Raw genomic sequence first — 24,870 nt, 5'->3', positions numbered from 1 at the left:
TTTCCTCCACACTGGCTGAGCCCATTATTTGGCTATGACATTACAGTTTTAATTGAATTGAATGCAATTTACTCTTTAAGAAAACTTTTAATTAAACACCATATGGACAGATCGTGGGGAGAAGTGGCCTCCACAAAGTTCCCTGAGGGAAATTTGCGGTATAATTAAGAATATGAACTGTAATGACACTCCGGGATTTAATGAAACTTGCAATGCAAATAGGGCTATGTATAACCAGCATTCATCTGACAAAATGACTGAAGTTTGGAGATGCGTCTGGGGAAACCTTGTTCCCCTGAGCCCACTTTGTGGAAAACTGGAGTGTATTGTGGGGGTTGGGACCCGAAAGACCGGCCACATGAGAGCTCACATGACCTTACCGAGACTAATGGCGAACCCTGGATCACTGAAACATTTTGTAAATGATTTGCAACACGTCCCAGACTCCGTGTTTGAAAATCGTGAGATGACGCCTCGCATTCAATTTAAATGTTGACCACAAAACAACCTCAGTTATTTTTAAAATGAAATGTGCCAGTCGCTCGTGGAAGGTTATCAAGCAGTCACCTTTTTTCTTTTGACCGCTTGGCCATCTTTTCACACCACATTACTGCTGCGAGCACTTATTTTCGGCTCTGCAGATATATATAAAAAAAAAAGGCTTGTTGGTCTAATGGAGCTTTGTTACTCTTTATTTAATCTTTTATTGCAATGGCTGCAGACCCAATTATCCACTCTCCACACACTGAGTTTTAGACATTTATGAATAAAGTTCAATTTTTTTATTTTTATAATTTCCCACATTTTAAAATAATAGTAAATTGTAATAAAAAACAAATGAATGTATGTTCAATTATAATGTGATAAAGTTTTTTTTTTTAATTATTATTATTATTATTTGTGATCCATTGAAGGTGTGCACATATGCTGGACACTTGCCTTTCATTCTTTCCTATAAATATGTTATAATGTTATTAACAATAGCAGTTTTGCAAATAGCTTCATACTTCATATTTATCTGTAAGCTAATACTTAAACTAATTCATATTTCATGTTTATTTACAAACTAATCCCAACCATTTAAGCATAAAGGTAATGTGAAAAATAATTCCAGTTAATCCAAATTTCTGACTGGTAGTGTAAAACAATTTATGCATTAATTTGATATAATATATATTAATTTCATTATATATATAGTAAATATAATAATTATATAAATAATATAGCTAAAAATATATTGATCTTAATGAAAAAGCATTTGATATGGAAACCTTCCCTTTGAGCAAACGTTACAGCAGATACTGGAAATTGTTTCAGAATATTTGCACTGAGACATCGAAAGAAAGAAAGAAACAAACACTGAGCACAAACCATCTCTGTGCGTGCAGCATGAGGCCCTTCTGTGCTTGTTTACTCTGTGATCCTGATGCATCTCACAGGGGTCACGGGGGTGAGGGAGGACATCGCCTAATTACCAATAAAAGCTGAGGTAAAATGTCTTCTGTTGCACAGATTCAAAGTCTGGGGTGAAAGCAGAGAGGAGAAATAAATAGCCGGGCAAAGATGTTAAAAGCCTGGTACACAAAAGAATTTGCAGCGGGAGCTCCATGAAAGCCAGGGAGACAGTAAATATGAGAGCTGGGATGACAAGAAACAAAGGCAAGGAATAGAAAGAAAGAAAAAAAACTGGGAGCTGTATAAAAGACAGGAAACACAGTGTTTTCAGCACAACAAACTCATTTACAGATAGCCTAGGACTTGAAAACAATTATCAGCCATCTTTCCTATATCTATAGCTCCGTCTCTCGCTTTGTGAGGGCCCTTTGTTTTTCTCAAGGACATATTAATTATTTTAGATCAGCCTGATTTTCATGCTCGTCTATGATTGGTCAGCCTTTTATGTTTTCCTCGCGTATGAAGGCTGGAGAGACACATTTCAAAGTTGTCGAAGAGTGTTTTTTCTAATGTAGGTTCATTAAAGCTTATATGTCCCTTGCGTTAAATATGCTGTTTATGTTCAAACCAAAAAAACTCTACTTCAGAAATACAGGAATAGGCTTTCCTGCATTTTGAATGTTTGTGCTAAACCGAAAAACAACAACAAAAAAAAGATTTAAAGAGTGCTAGAGTGGCTCTTGTGTATTTGCGTTCTAATGTAGGTTCATTAAAGCTTATATGTCCCTTGCGTTAAATATGCTGTTTTACGTTCAAACCAAAAAAACTCTACTTCAGAAATACAGGAATAGGCTTTCCTGCATTTTGAATGTTTGTGCTAAACCGAAAAACAACAACAAAAAAAAGATTTAAAGAGTGCTAGAGTGGCTCTTGTGTATTTGCGCCTATAGCAGAAACACTTTGACATCGCTAGAGTTAAATCACATCACTAAAAAGACTGTTAAAAGACTTCGGATTTGGTGATATCACTCTTGCTCACTCCACAAACCTCTCTAAAGGGACCTTTATATTTGCCTATGAATAAAAAGAAAGGGCACATACACACAGGCACCCCAAAAAACTCTGCATTCCACATTTAATTGAGAACAAAATCCTACAGAGTCGGTCCAAAGTAAACGATTCAAAACCCCAATTCAGCCAATCAGGTGAGAAGCTTTAGTCTCCTTGGCGATGGTGTCTCCGCCCTCTTGTGCGGGGCACAGATGACCTATTGTCCCACTGACTCGCAAAGCACACACGCCGTACTGTAACACCTCCGAAAAACTCCGTCACGTTCACCTACAGAGACTAAACGCACTGTTGTTATAATACAACTGTTTCATCACTTAAAGAATGACTTCATTCTTCATTTAATGTGTTAAATACATGGAGGTAGGAAAATGTAAACATGTCCCTTTAATAGGCCTATGGCTTAATTATATATTATTATGAACAAATATCTTAAATGATATTTTCCATGGAAAACATATTCTGAATTACAGATAAAATGTTGTATGAATGAAAATGTATGATGGAAATATTATCTCCGATTTACAATTCACAACCATTTAATTAAATGCAGAAATTATTAAAAACAGTTTGATTTACTATATCAATTATAAAATGTATTTATGTTAATACAGATATTCAATATGTTCTTCAAAATGTGTTTACCCCATAATTTAGTATAGACTTTAACAAAATAATTATAAAAGCTTGGATAATGTTGTAATTGCCTCCAAAATAATACATAAGATAAAAAAGAATTGACAAATAAAATAGGATTGATATTTTATGTCAAAATGTATGTTATTGTCAAATATAGTCATATTCAATTATATGTATAATTTATTTTTGCACAATTTGAGTTTTTTATTTTCACTTGTCCTGTGGCATAACAAATGAACTTTTTAAATTACAAATATTGCATGTATTTTCTCAATTTTATGAGGTCTTAAAAACTGCATACAAACCAGATATAATCTGCAATAAACACTGCAGAACACCGTTATGCCAACTGCTTATATTTTTTACATTAAAATACAAATATGAATTTTATTTTTGCTCTATCATGATTATATAGAAGAAACTCACCTCAGTTCTACTGCCATCCAGCTGCTCATTTTAACATAACTAATAGGACATAAGGAATTGCAGATCTTGCAGTTACTGTAGCTGAAAATCATATACCACAAAGCATTTTCATCATTTCATGTATGCTTTAAGAGGCCCTTTTTAACTCTAAACCATGGACAGCACACTGCTGCCATCTGTTGGCCATTGTTTTGTAGCGCAGAGACACATGTGACATCCATTACATTATTAGATTTACAACAATATAGTCTGCTTTTAAATAAAGTCACGTTTATAGCATTCTTCATCATCCAGTTTTACCCTACCTATCTGAGTTTGAAAGGTATGCTGATTATAACTGAGACAGAAAGATTAATAATCAACAAATAAAAAACTTGCCCTTTACAGACAGCAGTACAAATGACTTCAGGCTTCTCTGGAGTTAAAAATACACAATAAGCAAAAAACTAAAACAAATGTTTTGAAATTGATCCTTAGTAAGATCCTGATGGGAAGCATGCATGATCATAATTAATGACCCACTGCACAACATTACCGACACCCCACAGACCTGTCTCTGATGACCTCTGACCCCAAAGGTAATGTCATTACGAAAATTAGGAACTGAAGGCCAAACACATGATTCCTGGTGTGCAATCATGAATACAGAGCATTTGCATGTGGAGTGTCAGGAGAAAATGGCATTTGTCTAATATTCTAGTATGAATACAGAATTCTGGGTCAGATTTTGCCATCTTAGTGTAAACCAAATGCCCCCTTGAGTACAGTTAAACCTGAAATCACCTACATCAAGGAAAATTACTTATTTAGCATACAAAATGATGTTGTAATGAAGATATGATAGTGCAACAAGGTTTCTGTGAGAGTTAGGTTTTGAGGATAGAAAATATCATAAGCTCAGTATAAAAACAATAGAAGTCAATGGAAAGTCTCCAACATGAAAGAAAAGAAAAGTGTGTGTGTGCTTGTAAATGCATATATTCACATTGTAAAAAGACTTATTTAGCAAAAAATACTAATTCAATTTCATTTGTAATATGTAATTTAATTTGTTTACTTGCCATTTCTTCATAATTATTTATGAAATTTACTATAAATGTCTGAATTCACAAAAGTAAATCACTGAAATAAATTCCTTTGAAACTTTTTTTGCTCAGAAACTGCTATTACATTTCTCAAGTAATTACAAAGAAATGCCAGGTATTAAATTAAATGTGATTTTTTTATTTTATTAGAATGTCTGAAAAAGTCTTTTCTTGCAAAATGTACTCAATAATCTTTTTATTTACAACTCAATCTTTTATAGTGAACAAGACAATAAAGAAAACAAGCTAGTCTGATAATGTCATAAAGTGACTTGGGTCAGTTGGTCCACATATGTAGAGTTATAATAATGCTTCAGATATACTGTACAGTATAATGCAAGTACAACTTTATGAATTGACTTAACTATTAATAACAACAGTAATTCTATGCAGACCTCACAAAGTCATTTTGTGTGGACCACACAGGCAGCTTCCCTTTGTCAACAGTGCTTAACTGAACACTGACACTGTCAGAAACTGATTTGCTGCTTCTTTGAGTTGTGACAATGGCATTCACTCCATCATTTTTGTTCCGCCGACAGCAGGCCTGTAACAACACTATCACAGTCAGGATTTGCTCAGTGAAAAGCAACGGCAGCAGCGGCAAGATTAGTTTTGGAGCCCTCTCGTAAGAGTTTGATCCTCAGGGATTGTGGGATGTAAAGCGTTTGAGTCTGTCAACCCCTTTGTCATGATAGCTCGTTTTTCTCCATTTTCTTAGTCCGCTCACCCGTCTATTGTTATTATCCGCTCTAGTCATCGCCGTTAATCTGAGGGAATATCTTTAGTCGTTAATCTGATTCGCAATCTTTAGCTCCTCAATTTGGGGCTTTGATCCAGGCCATTATGCCGCATATTGCATGTAGTCTTTGTTGTAAATCTGAGCTGGAATTGTTCCACATCTGTAGACAAACACTCCAGCGGCCTGCTGTTGCCATGTTTCTCCGCTGCAATCTTTCATTGTACAATGGCTTATTTCGTTGAATCTGAATCTGTTTCAACAATGACTCCTCTATAAAGGGAACACAGCATGGATAAGTCTAACACAGAGTGCTAGGATGAAAATAATTTGTCAAAATGCACCTGGATAGGATCAACCCACATTAATTTAAAGGGATGGTTCAGCTGAAAATGACATTTCTGTCATTATTCACTATCATGCTGTTGCATACATGCATGACTTATAGAAGGTATTTTGAAACTGTCTCAGTGTTTTTTTTCCATACAATGAAAGTAAATGGGATCCAAAAATGATTGTTTGACCCCACTGACTTTCATTGTATGGTCAAAATCAGAAACATTCTTCACAATACCGCTTTTTGTGTTGCACAGAAGAAATAAAGCAGACAAGAGGCTGACTAAATGTTGTTGTTGGGTTTTTTGTATTTATTTATTTATTTTTGATATATTGTCTCTTTAAAGCATTTACACCTTTTTGATGCTGCAGACTTGGTGTTAGTTGCTGTTTAAAGGCAAAATACTACAGGCAAAACCATTGTTTTTTTCACCTACTTTCATTCGCAGTTTTAAGATTTTGGGCTATTTTGATTCGATAACATGTCTTCTTTTAGTCTAGTGGAAAGAAATACACATTCAAGTGTTTATTACACTTTTATCTAATTGCATCTGTAGATTTCAATTCTTTCAAACAATATCTTTGTTTTCTCAACTGTTGCAGTTATAGATCCAGATCTCTTAAGATCCATCCTGTGAAAAAAAAAAAGTAATATGTAAATAACACGAAACAAGAACTTTGAACCTGTCTTCATTTAGGTTCAGAATTCTGTTCTAGAAATATTTAGACATACCAATTCAGAAAACGTGTAATACAAAACAACTGTCTTAATGTACTTAATCAGCTGGGTGTATGTATATATATATATACTGTATACATATATATATATATATGGTGTTATCTATAGTTAAAGTTTTACTCTATTTACCTGTGGTGTCTTTCCATTCTTAATGATTTTCAGTGGTCATGAATGCACACAATATGATTTTGCATTGACACACAGCCCTCTTTTGACGTGTATATACAAATGCTGCTAGCCATAAACAAAAGTCTTCATTACTACCCTCGAAAACATCAGATCAGCCTCACAGTTTCTTACAGTCATCTCTTTGTGAAGATACACACATTAGCTACGACAAGAGCTTCCATTAAACAATGAAAACTAATGAGGTTACAGTGAAATAAAACTAGATCGAGCAAGCTGAGTACTATTACCCCAAATATAAATATCCCCCCCATGTTTAAAGAGCCATTAATCAGATAAAAATAGACTGAAGAAGTCTTTTGTGATTAACGAGGTGAGACTTGTGCTAATTATTGTTTCCTCTGCTTGTAATTAGGTTGGCACATCTAATCAAGATGAATGAACGCCCTGACCCACTGCACATTGTTTGTGGCTCACAAACCCAGCGGCTTTTACATCTTTATTCCTCAAACCGTATTATCATGACCTTGTCTCTATGAGAGACGCTCCCATAGCTGCGTATTGCTTTATTACACCCTCCTGCGGTGTGTTAAAAGAGAAGCTGTGAATGCGAGCTTTGTCTGGTCTGTTCTGCCTTCAGCTGCTTTTAAGCTTTTTCAGTCATTTAGTCCATGTCTACCACCTGTTGTGGAAAAAAGCAGAGGCATGAATAGATGCGTGCAGCATGCATGAGCTTTTTGTTTGATGCATTTTGCTTTTAATGATGAAAACATGTAGAGAACAAACTTTTAGGGTTGTTATGTTTTTGCTCACATTATTGTATGTAAATGAGGCACAAGAATTGTCCTAAAATCTCGATATGTTTGCGTCTCAGCACTTGTAATTATTTCAGACAAGTGTTTGTAATTTGACCTTTGTAAAATGGAAATAAGTTGAGGCGTGAATACGGATATTGAATTTGGTAATTAATGCAGAGCTCTTGGTGGAAGTCGCTGGAGGGACTGGATATAATTCAATTACAGTCTGAACTGGAGCGCTGTTATAATTATTTCTTTCTGAAACACTCTGTAGCATAAAATGCAGGCATGCTTTTTTTTCCCCATTCACTGCCGTTAACTACTTTTGTGAACAAAAAATTGTGGCTTAATCCATTACTCATTGTAACATTGTGCAGTGCTAAAAAAAATCCTTTACCTAATTTGGTGTTCCCAGTTCAAAATGACCAAGCTTTTATAAATTGCTTGTAAATCTCTCATTATGGTATATTATAACCAAATCTTGGACTGTATCTTTTAGTGAACTTGTTTTCTTTCAGTTAGCACAACTTTTATATGTCCTTTTGGAACTGACTGATTGTAGGCCTGAGCTTATGCACCTTAGTTTTTGAGAGAATAATATCAATATTTGTAGAAAAAACTGAGGTGCATAGGCTCAGATCAATGAGGCCTACGATCAGTCAGTTCCAACCAGTCCTAATTTAAAGAAAACAAGCTGATAAAAATTTTAATCCAATATTTGGTAATAATATATATCATAATGAGAAATTTAGAAGCAATTTAGGTAACACTTTACTTAAAGCCTTTATGTATAATGCATTAAAATTGGCTATTAAATGGTATTAATGCATATGCATTATAATTCATTATGTGCCTTGTAATACATTATTATACATTACAACATGAGGGTTAAATATATTGAGCTCTGTATGCACATATTACAGATCAAGTATAGGCAAATTGCATAAAAATATTTTTAATGACACGATCTCTTTTTTTAAGCAGAATGGGAAATCAAGACAAGAAAATGGGGCAAATATAATTTGTTTAATTTTATTTCTATTCAAAGGATTTGATACAGAATCTACAATGCAACACTTCAGGATTTCATCCCCAGATTATTATTAAATCTAACAGTTCTTAGAAAAAGAATATCTCTGTTCAGTTATTGACAACAGACATTGTTTAATAATAAGCAAAGATTTTCTTTTACAGTTTGTTTACAGTTGTACATATACACCTACACTATAAACCGCCAACAGATGCTTGCATGAGGCAGTCCTGTACATCTTATGTTCACTTCATTGGCTGAAAGTTGGAACCACCCATCACTTTAGGGTTTATGTAAATTCTAAAGAGTGCAAAGAAATCAGTTAATCTTCACAGACTGTTAAAGGAGAGAAATTTCCCACTACTACTGTTTGATGAACATTTCTAGTGTAAAAGAACAAAAAAAAAAGAAAGGAAAAAGTCAAATGTAGCATTCTGTGTGGTCTTTGACCGTTCAAAAACATGATCAAAGTGCAAGCTTGACAGTTACAAAAGAACTGGCATAGAAAAAGAAGCATATGTCAAAATACAATAAAACAACCAGAAATTCACAGTTTCTAGTATTTACAGAATTGAATATGGTTATTTGTAGTATAGGCAAACTGACACAGGAAATTGAGGTAAATGAGGGTAGCCAGGCGGTGCGAAGGCAAGTCTCAGAGCTGAGGTTTGCACCAGAAAACTTCTTCACAATTTATAATACATTGCTCATGTGTATTGAGCAGCAACAGAAACTAAGTGAAATTGATTTCAGTGGCATATTTTACCTTGTTCTCTAAGATATTTTAAGCCAAATAATTTAAATGAATCAATTGGTTTAAGTGGTAACTATGGTGTCTAAACACAAAATTAGATCAGCCCTAAAAAAAAAGAAAAGAAAAAAAAAGAAATTAAATGTTCAAAAGTTTGGGGTCAGTAAGACTTTCTAATATTTTTTAAAGAAGTCTCTTAATCTCACCAAGGCTGCATTCATTTGTACAAAAAAAGTTTTCCATTTTTAAGTATTTTAAAATGTTATTTATTACTTTTATGGCAAAGTTGAATTTTCAGCAGCCATTGCTCCAGTCTTCAGTATGAAACTTTAGAAATAAGTCTAATATAATAATTTCGTGCTCAAAAAACATTTCTTATTATTATTAATGTTAAACCCAGTTGTGATGCTTAATATTTTGGTGGAAACTGTGATACTTTTTCAGGATTCTTTGATGAATAAAAAGAAAAGAACTGAATAAAAGTATTAATTTCTTTCAAAAATAAATAAATAAAATAAAATCGAATTGACTCCAAACTTCTGAACAGTGGTATAACAGATAATATATATATATATATATATATATATATATAAATAATTTACACAAGGACATTATTTGCCCTTACATTTAACATTTCTAGGGCATTTTTTCAGATTCATTTCTGACCTTGGTTCTGAGTAAGATATCTGATTAATAAACTACTATGCCATTACTGTGTAACTTGGTTACACATAAATAGTCTTCACTATAACAGTTAATTTAGTAACAGGGACCCTGAAAAATTAAAAGCATTACCAAAAATCTCCCACCATGTGCACTTAAAACTAGTCTTAAGCAGAAAGAGCGACCCATCGCAAGGTGAACAGAGGACTGATTTTGTTCTTAAAGCAATCAGAGTTTGTGCAAAAAGGCCTGTAATTTAGCTATGTGGACGAGGGTTAAGAATACAAAAGCTTTAGCGCGTCCAGCAGGCGATACCGTCGTTAAAGCTTCCAGGAAATACATCCATTACAAAAAGTTCACAGATACCTCCCAGAAAAAGCACACGAGCGACCTCTTTAACAGCGCCATTTAAATAAGTACAAAAACCACCGTTCTAAATGTAAATATTACCACATGTTATTTCTACCGTGAAAAAATACATTGTGCATAATGTACAAGCAAGAAATATCAGCACTTTGGTGTGGGCTTCAGATTAGCTACCGGCTCGTTGTAGAAACGGCTACTGTGCGTCTACTTTCTCTAAGCACCATGCTGAGAAAACAATGAGAAACTTTATGAATGCGCTACATAGTGGTTCACAGTGACAGGACGAGGGAGGAATCGTCTGCCAGAAACGAACAACGAAGCTTCTATTGGTCCCTAAATTACACATCTTAATGCAGCTGTGCCAGGAACAACCCTCGTAGGAACAGACAGGCCCAAAGTTCACCGTTTCGACAGAATCAGTGACTATCCATACAGTAAACCCTACAATATCTTACAGTACACTGATTTCTCCCATTAAAAGTTGTGTAAACAAGCAGGAATGACCTTTAGGATGACAGTTAGTCGCTGAAAACAGACCCAGCGGCCCTCCTCTCTGTCTTCAGATAATAATTGTTGTCAGAGGTTCCCTGTCCTTGGAGGATCGGTATCTGGGGAGCTTTTCTGAATTTGAGATTCTCCAGGGCTTCTCTTAACATACATTGGCAAGTCGAGGCTCTAGAGTAAGCCATCTATATGAGTTGTTTGCGTCCTCAATTGGCAATTTCACTTCACTGAAAATGGACTAGGGCACTGGGGTGAGCCTCTCTCTCGACCGCCACATAAAAGCGAGGAGGAGGGCTTCGGTGCTTGGTTTTCTACAACGCTAAACCAGCATTGAGTTCAGAGGTGATTTGGGGCTTATCTAAAATGATGTGTTCAGACAAGTAAGTGCAGTGTTCAGTCTACAAACTGAAGAGGTCTCCAGCTAGTTCTTGTGTCCACCAGGGGGAGCCCTTCTCTGGAGTAGCGCAAGCCAAGACCTGAGAGATTATTCTGGAAGGTGCAGTGACATCACCTCTGGTTTCATCTTGAAGTACTGACTGAAACGGAGAACTGCATATCTGCAGAAGCAAATTTGGTGGCCAAGAATGAGAATACATCGTTGAAATCTTGATTATATGGATGTTGTTGTTGAAATGTGAAAACGTACCCCAAGAAGTCAAAGTCAATGGTGGAGTACTGAGCTTGGATCAATGCCCACAGTCCCCAAATGAAATGAGATGCCTGAGGAGAACAAAAACCAAAGACCATGAGGAAAAATGAGGATAGCTTTATATTTTTATTTACTTTTTCACAGAGGAAGATATCAGGGTATTGAGGAGTAAATATTTTTTTTTAAATGTATCCATACTGTATCCCAAAATCTAAAATAATTATATGTAACTATAATTATATTCATATTAGTGTTTTCATTGTTAAATAAGACTTGTATTTCATTGTTAAATAAGACTTGTATTTTTTTTAATTAATTAAAATTAAGCTGAAATAAAATTAAATATTAAATAAGATAAGATACATTTTATAAAATAAATATAAAATACATTTAAATATAAAATATCATTATAAAAACCATCAACTTTAAAAATAAATACTAAAATGACTATAACTGAAATAAAATAAAGCTAAATAAAAATAATTAAAAAAATACTAATAAAAAGGACAATGCATAAAATTGAACTAAAACAAACTAAAATATAAAAATAAAAGCTATTTCAAAGTATTCATAAATACTATAAAATACATAAAATTAACACAAAGTCATATGAATATGACATGAATATTTTACTTTAAAATAGAGAAGCCTATTTTCAGTACCTGGAAGATTTGTATAAATGAATAAATAAACCATATGAAAATCTATCCTCAAAACCAGACATGTCAGTGTCATTTAAATTCAGTACAACAAATACAAACAAATATTGCAAATGATCTATTAATATATCATTTGTTCCCAAACTTCCCATTACATTAATGAAAATCTGCCTTACACAACTGACAAGAGATGGCAGATGTTATAAAAACAATGTTTCAATACACAAATCTTATTGTTCACCAAAACAGACTTCATTTAATAAACACAGGTTTTCTTTCTTTTCTATTTTGATTTCAGGGTAAAACGGGACTAAGGAATATTCCTGACAGGCTTTGTGAAATTCACCCTGACACTGAAGTTAACTGTGACAGATTGTATGTTGTATTGTCGCTTGGAAACATTTGACCCACGCCTTTCAAAGCAAAGACGGCTTCCTTTTAGTGGACCCATTAAAAAGGAAAAAAGATAACTGCATGGAAGGTATTTGTGTTGATTCTGGATCACTGACAGTGAGATTCACCCTGACACTGAAGTTAACTGTGACAGATTGTATGTTGTATTGTCGCTTGGAAACATTTGACCCACGCCTTTCAAAGCAAAGACGGCTTCCTTTTAGTGGACCCATTAAAAAAGGAAAAAAGATAACTGCATGGAAGGTATTTGTGTTGATTCTGGATCACTGACAGTGAAGTAAAAGCTTATAAAATGTGGCATTTCTATTAAAGCCCTCTGATGAGACTGAATCACTCCAGCCATCATGTGAGTAAAGATCACGGGTTTGCTGGCCTATAATAAAGTCTCTATCCTCTGTGTTTTTCGCTCAACTGCACAGAATAAATGTTTGCCTCTGTCAGAGTCAAGGGTCCCGATCCCCTCAGACACAATCTCTGAGTATATTCAGACCATCTTTTTATAAAACTCTGTGTCTCCTGGCTCAGGCATGTGAAGATGGTGTGCAAACATCAGGGTGACGACATAAAGCAGAGCTTCAATGGGCGCCGCACACCCACGTCTATCTAAAATGACAAGTCCTTAGAATGTATAGATATTATTTGGAAATACTGGTTAAATAAACTCAATTCAATTATTATTTTATATAGTTATAAATTCATTTAAAATACACTACTGTTCAAAAATGTGGGTTTGGTAAGACTTTCTAATGTTTTTGAAGGATGCATTTATTTAATCAAAAACAGTGTTGTGAAATATTATTATTTTAATTTAAAAGAACTGTATTCTATTTCACTATATAATATATAATATAAAATTAATTAATAATTATATAATGTAATTCACTCCTGTGATAGTAAAACTGTATTTTCAGCATCATTACTCCACTCTTCAGTGTCACACGATCCTTCAGAAATCATTCTAATATGCTGATTTGGTGCTCAAGAAACATTTCTTAATTAATGCAATCTTGAAAACATATTTTTGTGAAAACACTTTGATAAACAGAAAGTCTTTAATGTCACTTTTGATCAATTTTATGCATCCTTGCTGAATAAAAGTATTAATTTTTATTAAAAATTATAAATAAAAATTATAATTATATAAATGAATAACCAGAATACAAAATTCTGATTATTAAAAGCATAAGACAGCTGCCTTAGATTTCTAGAAACCGTAATATTGGCTTAATCTGTTTATGGCAGGTTAGTGTATTAACATGACACTTACTTAATAGAATATGCTCATATTCTGATTAATACAGTAAAAAAATGTCAGCGCTATTCAGTTTTCTCTGGCTTTCAATTAAGGCTGCAGAAAAAGGAATCCAAAACGAAGGCAACAAATCACATTCATTAAGCCTCACACTACAGCATTCCTCAGGCATTTGTTTTAGCGTCTCTCAAGGTCCCTCTCAGGGACAGTTTTGTTCACCATATCTGAAAGCCAGAGCTTGACTTTTTTTTCTCTTTGTGGGTTTTTATCCTTCTTCCCCTGACAAACTGGAAATCAAAAAATGTCTGCCCTGCTTTGAACACGTCTGTTGATCACAAAAGACTAAACAGCGAGAGTAAACCGGATATTAAATTAGCTTTCCTCTCCGAAGTAAATATCACCATCAAGAAAGAGCAGGTGTGCTACTCGATCGTCAAAGAATGGCCTGCGAACGCACACAAACACCCTGAGGTCCTCTCATTAGATGCTTGCAAAGATGGGCAGGATGTCAAGGCTCCTTCTCTGACAACTTGCAATCACTATTCATACCTTTGTCTCCACTTCAAGCGTCGCTCTAATGCAGACGATATATCTGCTAAATAATTAAACTGCTCACGATGTTCCAGTTTACATTGCAAAATGCTGCATGTCATTAAAGACCGTAATTACATTGAAAAAACAAACGTCTGATGTTTAATTTGGCAGGGTGCAGATGGTTCGCAATGCGTCACGATTCCAGACCGTGGTGGATAAATCCAGTTTCGACTCACCAAGGCGAAGCGGTTGACTTGCACATACAGCACCTCCACTTCAGTGTTGGAGACCTGTGTGCCCTGTGATTTGTACTCCTCGTAGGCCTCCAGATAGGCCCGGAGCCACTGTAACTGGAGCTCTCGCCCAGGATACAGGGTGTAGTCCACCTCATTCAGACCTGTCAATCACAAGAAGGCCACACACACCTGGTTAAGCAGGTTCTTTTCTCTTCTATACAATAGCTTAATTTGTGTTTGTGTCGCATTACCTGCAAATTCATTGAAGTGATTCCCAATGTCAAAGGCTTGATAATTGTACCCAGCATATTCGTAGTCAATGAATTTGACATTTCCTGCAGGAGGGGAAACAAATAGCAATTTGTTTAGAAAAGTACACGGGCATTGTCTTCTTAATAACCCTTGTTCTTTTTTACTGTTACAATCTAATGCCTGTATTAGCAAACCAACACTACATGGGCATTATCTGCAAATTAAATGACTTCTCAAATCACATCTGGGAAAAGGAGTAAGGATTTGCATTCTGGTGCAAGACAAGAAAGCATAAACAAATGACAAAGTGAACAAGACATGGGGACAGATTTCATGCACTTATAGCATGCATTGTGGAAAAATCGCATGTTATGTTTAGGTGATTCTTCAATTAAGGTCAGGTAAGTATTTTTCCTGACCTGATTATCTGTGTGCAATGGTAATGATTTTATTTCATGTTTTTGACAAACAGTTGCGCTAAATTAACTTTTGAAATGATAATGTTTCTGAATACAAATACTGACCATTTTGGCAATGATGTCAAAGAAGCTACTCTCAGATCATGATGCAACAATCTTTATAATATTTTTGATGTTCATTATATACATGCTTATACCCCATCATGTATCATTTCAATCATAACCAAATATGAACATTAATAATTGTATCATTTAAAAAAAAAAAAGCACAAAATAAATTTCCCTGATTTTAACACTTTTCAATCATTTATTATAATGGTTTAAGTGTAGGGGTACGTGAAATTGATTCTATATTCTGGAAAGTGCAATATTTCAACACTCTTAAATTAGAAACAAACAATTAAAAACATAACACATTTAAAAGTTTTTAAAATATAAATAATAATGATAGTAATAATAATAATATAAAAATAATGAGTATATTATTAATTTAAAAAGTTTATCTAATTGATGAATCACCGTTTACATGAGTCTGAGAAGAATAGTGGAAAACTTGCACTTTTTGTTTTATTTTATTTTTAAAGGGAAATGTGGATTTTTTTAATTTTATTTATTAATTTGAGAATATTTCCGCTTAAAACAAACAATGATTTCTGCTTGAATACAAATGATTTAGCGAGTGGGCAAAGTTATTGCAAGTTTTCCAGGAAATCTTGTGACTGGTGAAAGAAAGAGCACCTCGCGTAAACTGTCTTCTGCTCTACAGGAGGAAACACAACAGTAAAGGTAAAGAGAGAGTCAAATAAAAGCGAGAACAAAAAAAATGGATAAACAAGTCAGGTTAGACAAGAGTTTACAGCTTTAGAAAATGCAACTAAATCAATAGAAATTAAAAAACGGAGACGGCTGTACTATAAAACCACAGGGCTGGAAGGACAGAGGAGTTAAAGGAGAGAAAATGGGCAACGTTGCCATCTCGTGGCACATAGTCTGTATAGCAGTGGTCTAGCAAGCAATGACTTGATCGGTCAGGTCATGTAGAAGGTGTGGACTTCAGAATACAAAGCCTTACTCCTCTCAGTCTACATATGTGTAATGCATTATTCATTAATCACTGCCTAGTTTGTTATATGTAACATTATTGCAAGTAAAGTGTGTTTGACTTTACGTTGCCTTGCATTCCCAGTGCTCTAGAGCATATGGTGTGTTAAAAAAAATAAATAAATGTAATTGAAATTGGACAGAAGTGTTGGTCTACAGAAAGAGACACGTGAGGTGGTTACCGGACCCGGTGGCGTCCTAGCGGGACACACTGAACACCTCCAGTCAGTGGCTATAGCCCTGTGCAGCAGATGAAGAGATTTGGGCAAACTCACATCTGTCACAGAACACACACAGCTTCACTGCAGAGAGGCCACTGGGCACCTCCCCCGTTAAGAACAAACACGGCTCATCTCATAAACGCACACCCCCACCACACAGCATCCCCATTGGTCCATTAGCCAGCCAATGAGGCCCCAAGTTACTGGCTCTATGCAAACGCCACGGCGGCTTCCTGTGCAGGTCGAGCCTGTGGGACTCTCAAACTTATTTGACTCCCTGAGTGTCAACGAAAGGCAAGTAAAACAAAAACAAGTACAAGGCCTATTGCGCAACACTCCCGTTCTTGGTTTCTTTAGGTCTCGTCGGGAAGGGGAGGGGGCAGAAAGAGCATAAACATTTTACTGTGAAAACTTCCTCCCGCCCCTTGGTCTTAAAAGTGAGTTGGAGGAAGTGGCTTGGCTTTTTTTCTGAAAACAGAGCCTCCTTCCTCTCTCGAAGTTCAAATACAAACAAGTGCCCAAGGTCGCAGCTGCCTCCAAACCCTGTTCTCCAAGCAGATTTCCATGACCACATCTCTAATCGCTCGTGGTGAATTATTTACTGCTTCAAGAACAGTTTTTAGGGGCATGTGATACCTTTAGGGCAACCGATACTTGCTGACTGTTGCTGCCACTTTTAAAAAAAGTGAGAGACAGGAACTACACATTCTCACACTACAGCTGTGGCAGAGCAGCCATTTTCTCATGCTCATACTCTTCCAAGTGGGTCATTTCTGTTATGCTGATGATTTTAAGTTAAGACAGGGTGAATTTTATTTAATAATGTAAGTGTGCGTGCACGTGTGTGTGTGTGTGTTTATTTATTTATACATTTTTAAATAACAACTACAGTATAATATATACCAAAAATCTATATATCTAAATAATTCATATAACAAATATATAGTTCTTTATTCATTATATTATTTATATATATATAAATATTGTACTTTATTGGGTTTGGTACCTGAGAACATGACAAAAATGTCAACATCCACTCAAACCAAAGAGAAATTATTAAATAAAAATGACAAATTAAAAATATTTACAATTAGATTATTTGATTAAAATGTGTATATTTATACATTTCTAAATTTAGAATAAAAAAATAATAAAACCTACAGTATAATATATACCAACAATCTATACATCCAAATAATTCATATAACAAATGTATAGTTATATATAAGAGAAATTAAGTAAAAATGACTAATTAAAAATATTTACAATTACAATATTTTATTAAAATGTGTATATTTATAAATGTTCAATTCTAATATATATGTAATTCTCTTAGTCTAATTTACATGTTGCAAGTAAACACTGTATTACGAAAATTTCTAATTTTATTCAAATTAAGCTTTAAATTTCCTTCCTGTTATTTTCTTGTCGTTGAATAAATAAAGCTGAAGTGCCTTAGCCTGAGCTAGGCATATTTATGAAAGTCTGATGCTGTGTTTTATAGAAATACTTCCTTATTTCATAAATATATTTGCAGAAAGGAAAGAACTGAAAACGTGGTGCATAACAGGAATGAATCGAGTCACATTCGCATTCACTCTCCGTCCTGTGGGTCAGGTAGCGGCAGACAGTCACCAGTCTGTACATCATGAAGATAGTAAACAGCATCACAGCATTCAACAATATTCCCCAAAGCAAACACAAACACACATTTGCTTTTGATTTCAAGAACAGAAAACACATTTTATGGAAACCAGTGGATTCTCCTGATGCCTTGATGAAATTGGATGAGACTGTAATTTTACATCCCTTTAGGAAAGGGCATCCATACTATATTTCAGAGGTGAAAACACTAAATTTAAGCCTACCTTAGGCAGGGGGGGTTGGGGAAACATACGCTGTGGCTGAAGGAAGCTGGTGGGGTTTGTTGGACTCACCTTCCTGTTGGTTGTAGATGATGTTCTTACAGAGCAGATCATTGTGACACAGAACGACTGGGGAACCCAGTTTAGAAAGGTTCTGCTGAAGCCAGATCATCTCGTCTCTAAGACACGTGGTGCTGGGCACCTCACTGTTCAGCCTGGAAACAGACGACACGTACATCATGCATTCAGAAAACACAAACATACTTTTGTGTTCCAGCGTGATTCAAATAAGGCACGCTGTACACAAACCTGCCTCACTCAATAAGATAAACATCTTAAAATCCACTATCTATAAATAGTAAATGAACTGCAGAGACACTGTACGGGCATGTAATTTGTTGTCAGCGCTTATTACGCAATACATTTTGTTGCCTCTAAGGCATAAAAATAATACACTCCTAATCCAACTGTCAATTCAAACGTACCTGAACTATTACTTTTGCTCAGACATGGACAAACACTCTAGCAACCCACACAGCAAAAACAGCAAAAAAACACTCCATGTCCCAGTTTTGCATGTACATGTACAAGCACTCACATTTCCTTCAGACAATGTACAAATTCAGTTGTATCTGCAATGATTTGTCAACAGATATTTCATGGGTATTTGATTGTGTGTGTGTGTGTGTATATATATATATATATATATATATATATATATATATATATATATAAAATCACACACACAGATCTTTTCCATAACCGGAGCATCGAACGAGATGAGTAAGTTCCTTTACAAACAGGAACAATGAGGCATGTCTATTTAGGCTACCAGTAACAGTAAAAGTACCTAACAGCTAGGCGACATTTTCATTGTAATAGGCTAGACAACTAATAATCAACTATGTGTATTTTATTGTGTGTGTGTGTGTGTATATATATATATATATATATATATATATATATATATATATAAAAATTCAAAATCGTCCTACATCGCGGTTTTACCTTTTTTTATAAAGGGTGTTTGATCTTCTCTGCATGTTCACTTTGTAAACACTGGGTCAGTACTTCTGCAGCGATGTAGGAAGATTTTGAAGTTGGGAGGAGTTTTTCGACATACCCTAACTGTCATGAACCAGAATGCACAGAGTTCACGCAGAGCTAGACAAGACGCGCTTTTGAGGTTAAAAAGTATATAAATTGTACATTTCTTTAGAAAAGAACCGATCGTTTTGCTAGATAAGACCCTTCTTCCTCGGCTGGGATCGTTTAGAGCTGTTTGAAGCTGCATTTAAACTGCATTTTGGAAGTTCAAACTCAGGGGCACCATAGAAGTCCATTATATGGAGAGAAATCCTGAAATGTTTTCCTCAAAAAACATAATTTCTTTATAACTGAAAAAAAGACATGAACATCTTGGATGACAAGGGGGTACATTATCTGTAAATTTTTGATCTGGAAGTGAACTACTCCTTTAATAATAATATCTTACTTTTGATATTCATGTTCACATTATTCAAAAAGACATGAACATCTTGGATGACAAGGGGGCACATTATCTGTAAATTTTTGATCTGGAAGTGAACTACTCCTTTAATAATAATATCTTACTTTTGATATTCATGTTCACATTATTCTATAAATAAGTATTTATTATATTTTAATATGGATTACCGTCATCTTATATAAAGCACCTTGAGAATCTATTTTTAAAAGATGTTACATTATAAAAAGATTATTATTAAAGAGTATTTCTGCTCTTCAATCATTTGTAAAAGTAAAAAACAAAACAAAATAGACATTGTTCTTAATGCATCCTGTTCTCAGTTCGCATCTGTACAAACACATTTGTCTGCGCCACGATGAGTCATGTCAGCTAACATTGTAACATTGGGAGGATTTTCAAACCACAATGTAAGCAAAGCATATTGGGAGAAGAAGAAAAAACATGAGAAATGTCATACATCTAAAGAACCTGAAGTACTTTCTGTACGTCACAGCAAGTGAAGCTGAGATCTGAACCTCCTTGTATTGACAACTTCAATATCACCCAAAGACATTATACCTAAAGGGTGTGTTACTCTACATGTTCTGCTTTGCTTAAAAAACGTCAAAACACAATTATACCATATACGGCTTTACAAACCGCTCACCTCTGGTCCTTCTCAGGGTCGTCAAAGTGTGTAGGAACAAGAGAAAAGAACTTGCTTATCCTCAGCCAGAGGTCTGATTGGGGCACCCAGCCATTGTGGGCATGTATGGCATGGTATTTTGCCATCTGCCTCGCAATGTGCCTGTAAACATATAAAAATGGCTTATTTTAAGGTTTAGATTACGTTTTTAGTGTAGCCCTACAGTATGTAAGATAAACGGTTCAAAAGATTGGGATCTTTTAACACATTTTTGAAATAAGTCACTTATTCTCACCAAGGCTGCATTTATTTGATCAAAAATATAGTAAAAACAGTAATATTGTGAAATATTACTACAAACTGTTTTATATTAGAACATATTTTAAATGTAATTTATTCCTGAGATGGCATAGTTGAATTTTCAGCATCATTACTCCAGTTTTCAGTGTCACATGATCCTGCAGAAATCGTTCTAATATGCTGGTTTGGTGCTCAAGAAACATATCTTATTATTTTATATGTGAAAAACAGTTCCAAAGAATGACATTTATTTGAAATATAAATGTCTTTGCTGTCAATTTTGCTCAATTTAATGAATCCTTGCTGAATAAAAGTATTCATTTTTTACCCCAAACTTTTGAACGGTAATGCATTTAAATGCCAACACTTTAGTCATCGCCCTGCTAACACAGTAGCCTTGTTCTTTCACAGCTGTCTGAGACCCGACAAGCATTGGCGGGAGGCCTGGGTCAGCGTGCGAGAGAGAGAGAGAGAGAGAGTGCAGTGTGTCATTCATGTCTTAAGGGATTACTGGGTAAGGTTTGGGGTTATGTGACAAGTGTCTGGCTAGCTGGAGGTCAGCGCCAGTGTCTCCATCTCCGTCACGCCATCCTGAATCAATTAGCTCAGTATTATAAAGGATGATTGGATTCGAACACGCAGTTTCTCACCTGATGATGGCAGGGCTGCGGATGTGCTCGGGCTCCAGGGCCACTCCCTGCAGGAACTCATAGCACAGGCCATTGTTGAAGGTGCAGTAGAGACGTGGAGCACATCGGTGCGCCTGCAGGACGCGGAAGCTCTTCACTTCGTTCTCACGGTCCACAAACAGTTCTGTCTTGTTCCCGTAGACCCGAACCAGGACCACGTCCTGCATGGACCCGCCGACGTAACAGCCAATCAGCTTGTTCGTGATGCCGTCAGTGAAAGACTGCAGAAAGAGAAAGAAAAAAAACACTCACTCAGATGGTTTGAGGTTAACCTTTAGTGATGTTCATTAAAAAAACTCTTTGTGAGATCAGCATCACATGCTTCGAGTTCCTTTTCTGTTTCTCAGCTGAAGAGAAACCTCTTATTTACATGTATACAAAAAAGATTGATCACCAAACTCGGTGTAACCAAAACAACTAAATTACTTTTAGTTTATTTAGACTCAAAAGTGTTGGTGTATTCAGGGTGACAGAGCTGAACAAATTTACAACACTCACTCAGATGGTTTGAGGTTAACCTTTAGTGATGTTCATTAAAAAAAACTCTTTGTGAGATCAGCATCACATGCTTCGAGTTCCTTTTCTGTTTCTCAGCTGAAGAGAAACCTCTTATTTACATGTATACAAAAAAGATTGATCACCAAACTCGGTGTAACCAAAACAACTAAATTACTTTTAGTTTATTTAGACTCAAAAGTGTTGGTGTATTCAGGGTGACAGAGCTGAACAAATTTACATCGTCTACTAATGTAAAAATGGAGCGTGTTTGGGACGCCAAGCATTCCAGGCCACAATCATCTGTACTATCTGGGATTGACTGGCAGTGGGCGGAACGTCAGGAATTTGATTTCTGCCAGCGTCAGAGTGGTCTGGCATGTGCGGAGCACTCAATTTTGTTTCAAAGTTGACGAAAACAACCCAATACATATCTAGTTTCCCACCCACATGCGAACGACGTGACATACCCCTACCAACTCTGTTTATACAAGGATACACTGTTCCGCACCTTGGGCTAAACAGTGCTAAGAATATTATTACAGACTGCTGACTTTTCATCCAGATGGAGGCTTCCGACGTGCGGGTTTACATTGAAATGGGGAAGTGAGTTCATATTTGTTTGTAACTTAAAGGGACCCAAAATGAAAATTGTGTCATTATTTACTCATCTTCATGTCACTCCAAAACCTGTATGACTTTCTTTTTTATCTGTGCAACACAAATGAAGATATTTTGAAGAACATACTGTCCAATGTTGTTAGGATATTGTTCAGAATTTTTTCAGCTGTGAATTTCTTTGGGAGAATCATTGATGAAGTACCAATCACTTCATGGAAATTTCCACTCGGCCATCTCAATCAGAGGTCATTCGATTCAATGCCACTACTAAGCACTTGAAAAACTCGATTCAAGGTGCACAGCTAAAGAAAAGATTCCTATCTTCACAGTTCTCAACAACACCAAGGCGACGGAAACCTGAACCGTCACATTGAACATTGTTAACGCCGTGGTCAACAGTCAATACATGCAGGTTCCGTAATTAGTGGAACTGACTTTGTACATGCTACGTTTCTAAGAAACTCCATGAAATGCTGCTTGTCCAGGAAGGCTGAAAACTTTTAGAAGAATGAGTAGTCATGCGAAATATGTTTGTTCTTGGAAAAGGCAGTTCTGCGAAATGCCTTGTTCAATCATTAAGGAATTTTTAGGCTTTGTGTATAGATGTCTTCCACTGTATTCTTGGTTCCGCCCATCTCAGGTTAATCAATCATGTATGAATGCAGAGCGCTCTGGGGTGAACAGAACAGCGTAATGTCACCGTCACAGTCGTCTTTCTGTGTCAGCTGTAAGTACACTTCACTGGATAGCCAACAAATGCCTTGACACTGACTGTCCTACACAAATATTGACTTCGAGCCATTTTAGAAATGAGGAATGCTGTATGAGGCCCTAATGCATGTAGAAAATGTCCTCATACTTCACTCATATGTCCTGTCCATCTCTCAGAACAGTGAATAAATTGGTAACCATTAAATTAACTGGTTTAATTTAACATCGCTCAATCAACCTAAATACATATTTAAACCAACAAAACTACGTTTTGCAGATGTAATCAGGTAGTAATCGCTCTTTAAGGTACCAATTACATGTTAGCACCTTTTACAGTGTAGAATTTAAAGGCAAAATTTGCACTTGGTTAACCATAGTAATTACTTGGAATTAGTTCTAGTATCTAATAAGTACTAATTACTAATTAAACAAGGTACTAGGTACTATTGAACTACTTAATAAAGTAATTAATTAAATAGCTATAACATAAAAACAGACGCGAATTTGAATAAAGGAATAAATAAGCTAAAATGAATTCAATGCACAAAATCCAAGGATCCACCACCCACATTCTTTGTAGTTTTACTTTCCATTTGTACCGCTGCTGTAATTTTCTCGTACTGGTGCATTAAATACATTGAAGCATGCATGCATGCATGAGCAATATATTTTTATGGATGAGAGTGTTATAACATACGTGCTTTGACAGCTCGCATTGGCTGCTGTGTGTCTGCTAAGCGCCATGGTGCCGACGGGTCCATCTGGTGACGCAGCTCAGGATTTGAAGGCGCAACACGCTTAACTTCGCTTTCTGCATTATATAATGCGTCAAACGTGCTGCTGTCAGTAAATGCAGGCTTTCTGCATCAGGTAGGGTCGGCGTGCGACCACCCGAATCGTGCGCGAGGAGAAAAGACAAGAGAATTACCTTCATTTTGACCTCCGAGGGTTTCCAGTGGGGTCTCAGCGTCTTGATGAGTTTCAGGGCTCCGGCTCTGTAATCGTGCTCATCTAGAGTCACGTCTAATTTAGGAACCATAGGCGCGCCTTCTGGAACGTGAATGTAATTGGCCATTGCTGTGAACGCTCGCTGCTGCTGCTCTGAGACGGGGAAGATTCAATGAATGCGATCAAGTAAAGCAGGGTGCGGATTTAAGCTCAGGTTCTGCACGGTTACGCCTCCAGTGGTGCTGTTCGATTCGCGAATCAACCGTTCTTGCAGGTCGGTTCTTTTCCACGATTCAACTGAACCGACTCTCAGAGCGTCTTGAAGGGACAGTTCTGTCACATGTGACAATTCTATGATTGTTTATCTTATCGTTTCAAACCTGTGTATATTTCTTACGTGGAACACAGTATAAAACTACAAAGTCAAAAAAGATGCAAAGGCGTGTTTCCAAATAAAAACTTGGGGAGTCTGAAAGTATGGGGTGAGAGGGTTCATTTTTGGTACGTTATTGCAATAAATTTGGCGTCGTTATGTCATTTGGTGTCATTATCTTTGTGTGTGTTCAACGAGGAGAAAGTCGTAGGGGTTCGAAACAACATCAGAATCAGAAAGAGCTTTATTGTCAAGTATGATTGCACATACAAGGAATTTGTTATAGTGTCACAAGCTTCCAGTACACGGAGACAACAACAACACACAGATAA

The 24,870-nt window shown here is 35.9% G+C and overlaps 1 protein-coding gene and 1 long non-coding RNA gene across 4 annotated transcripts in view; one reads left to right on the top strand and one right to left on the bottom strand.

Annotated features, from left to right (window-relative positions):
• LOC107590097 (uncharacterized) overlaps positions 1 to 12,441 on the top strand; it is a 37,375-nt gene extending 24,934 nt beyond the window's left edge. Inside the window, exon 3 of the long non-coding RNA XR_001609743.1 lies at positions 12,271 to 12,441. This is a non-coding gene — a long non-coding RNA (uncharacterized lncRNA). The remainder of the gene's footprint in view (positions 1 to 12,270) is intronic.
• LOC107590048 (ethanolamine kinase 1-like) lies at positions 9,898 to 24,391 on the bottom strand. 3 transcript variants are annotated; one of them, XM_016278660.1, is made up of 8 exons: positions 24,146 to 24,389; positions 21,352 to 21,611; positions 20,423 to 20,563; positions 18,339 to 18,481; positions 14,660 to 14,743; positions 14,409 to 14,569; positions 11,311 to 11,384; positions 9,898 to 11,221 (listed from the first exon to the last, which is right to left on the bottom strand). In XM_016278660.1, the coding sequence occupies exons 1-8, from the start codon at positions 24,290 to 24,292 to the stop codon at positions 11,149 to 11,151; spliced, it is 1,083 nt and encodes a 360-aa protein (XP_016134146.1). In that variant the 5' UTR covers positions 24,293 to 24,389; the 3' UTR covers positions 9,898 to 11,148. The 3 variants fall into 3 exon arrangements, with proteins under 3 accessions (XP_016134146.1, XP_016134161.1, XP_016134153.1); XM_016278675.1 differs by lacking the exon at positions 24,146 to 24,389 and adding an exon at positions 23,915 to 24,121; XM_016278667.1 differs by lacking the exon at positions 20,423 to 20,563 and having other exon boundaries at positions 24,146 to 24,391.
• Positions 24,392 to 24,870: the final 479 nt, after the last annotated feature.

This window comes from Sinocyclocheilus grahami, unplaced genomic scaffold, assembly GCF_001515645.1.
Source record: "Sinocyclocheilus grahami isolate Dianchi unplaced genomic scaffold, SAMN03320097.WGS_v1.1 scaffold8.1, whole genome shotgun sequence".
Taxonomy (NCBI): Eukaryota; Metazoa; Chordata; class Actinopteri; order Cypriniformes; family Cyprinidae; genus Sinocyclocheilus; species Sinocyclocheilus grahami.
Note: the sequence above shows the minus strand (reverse complement) of the source record. Positions and strands in the feature narration are given on the sequence as shown.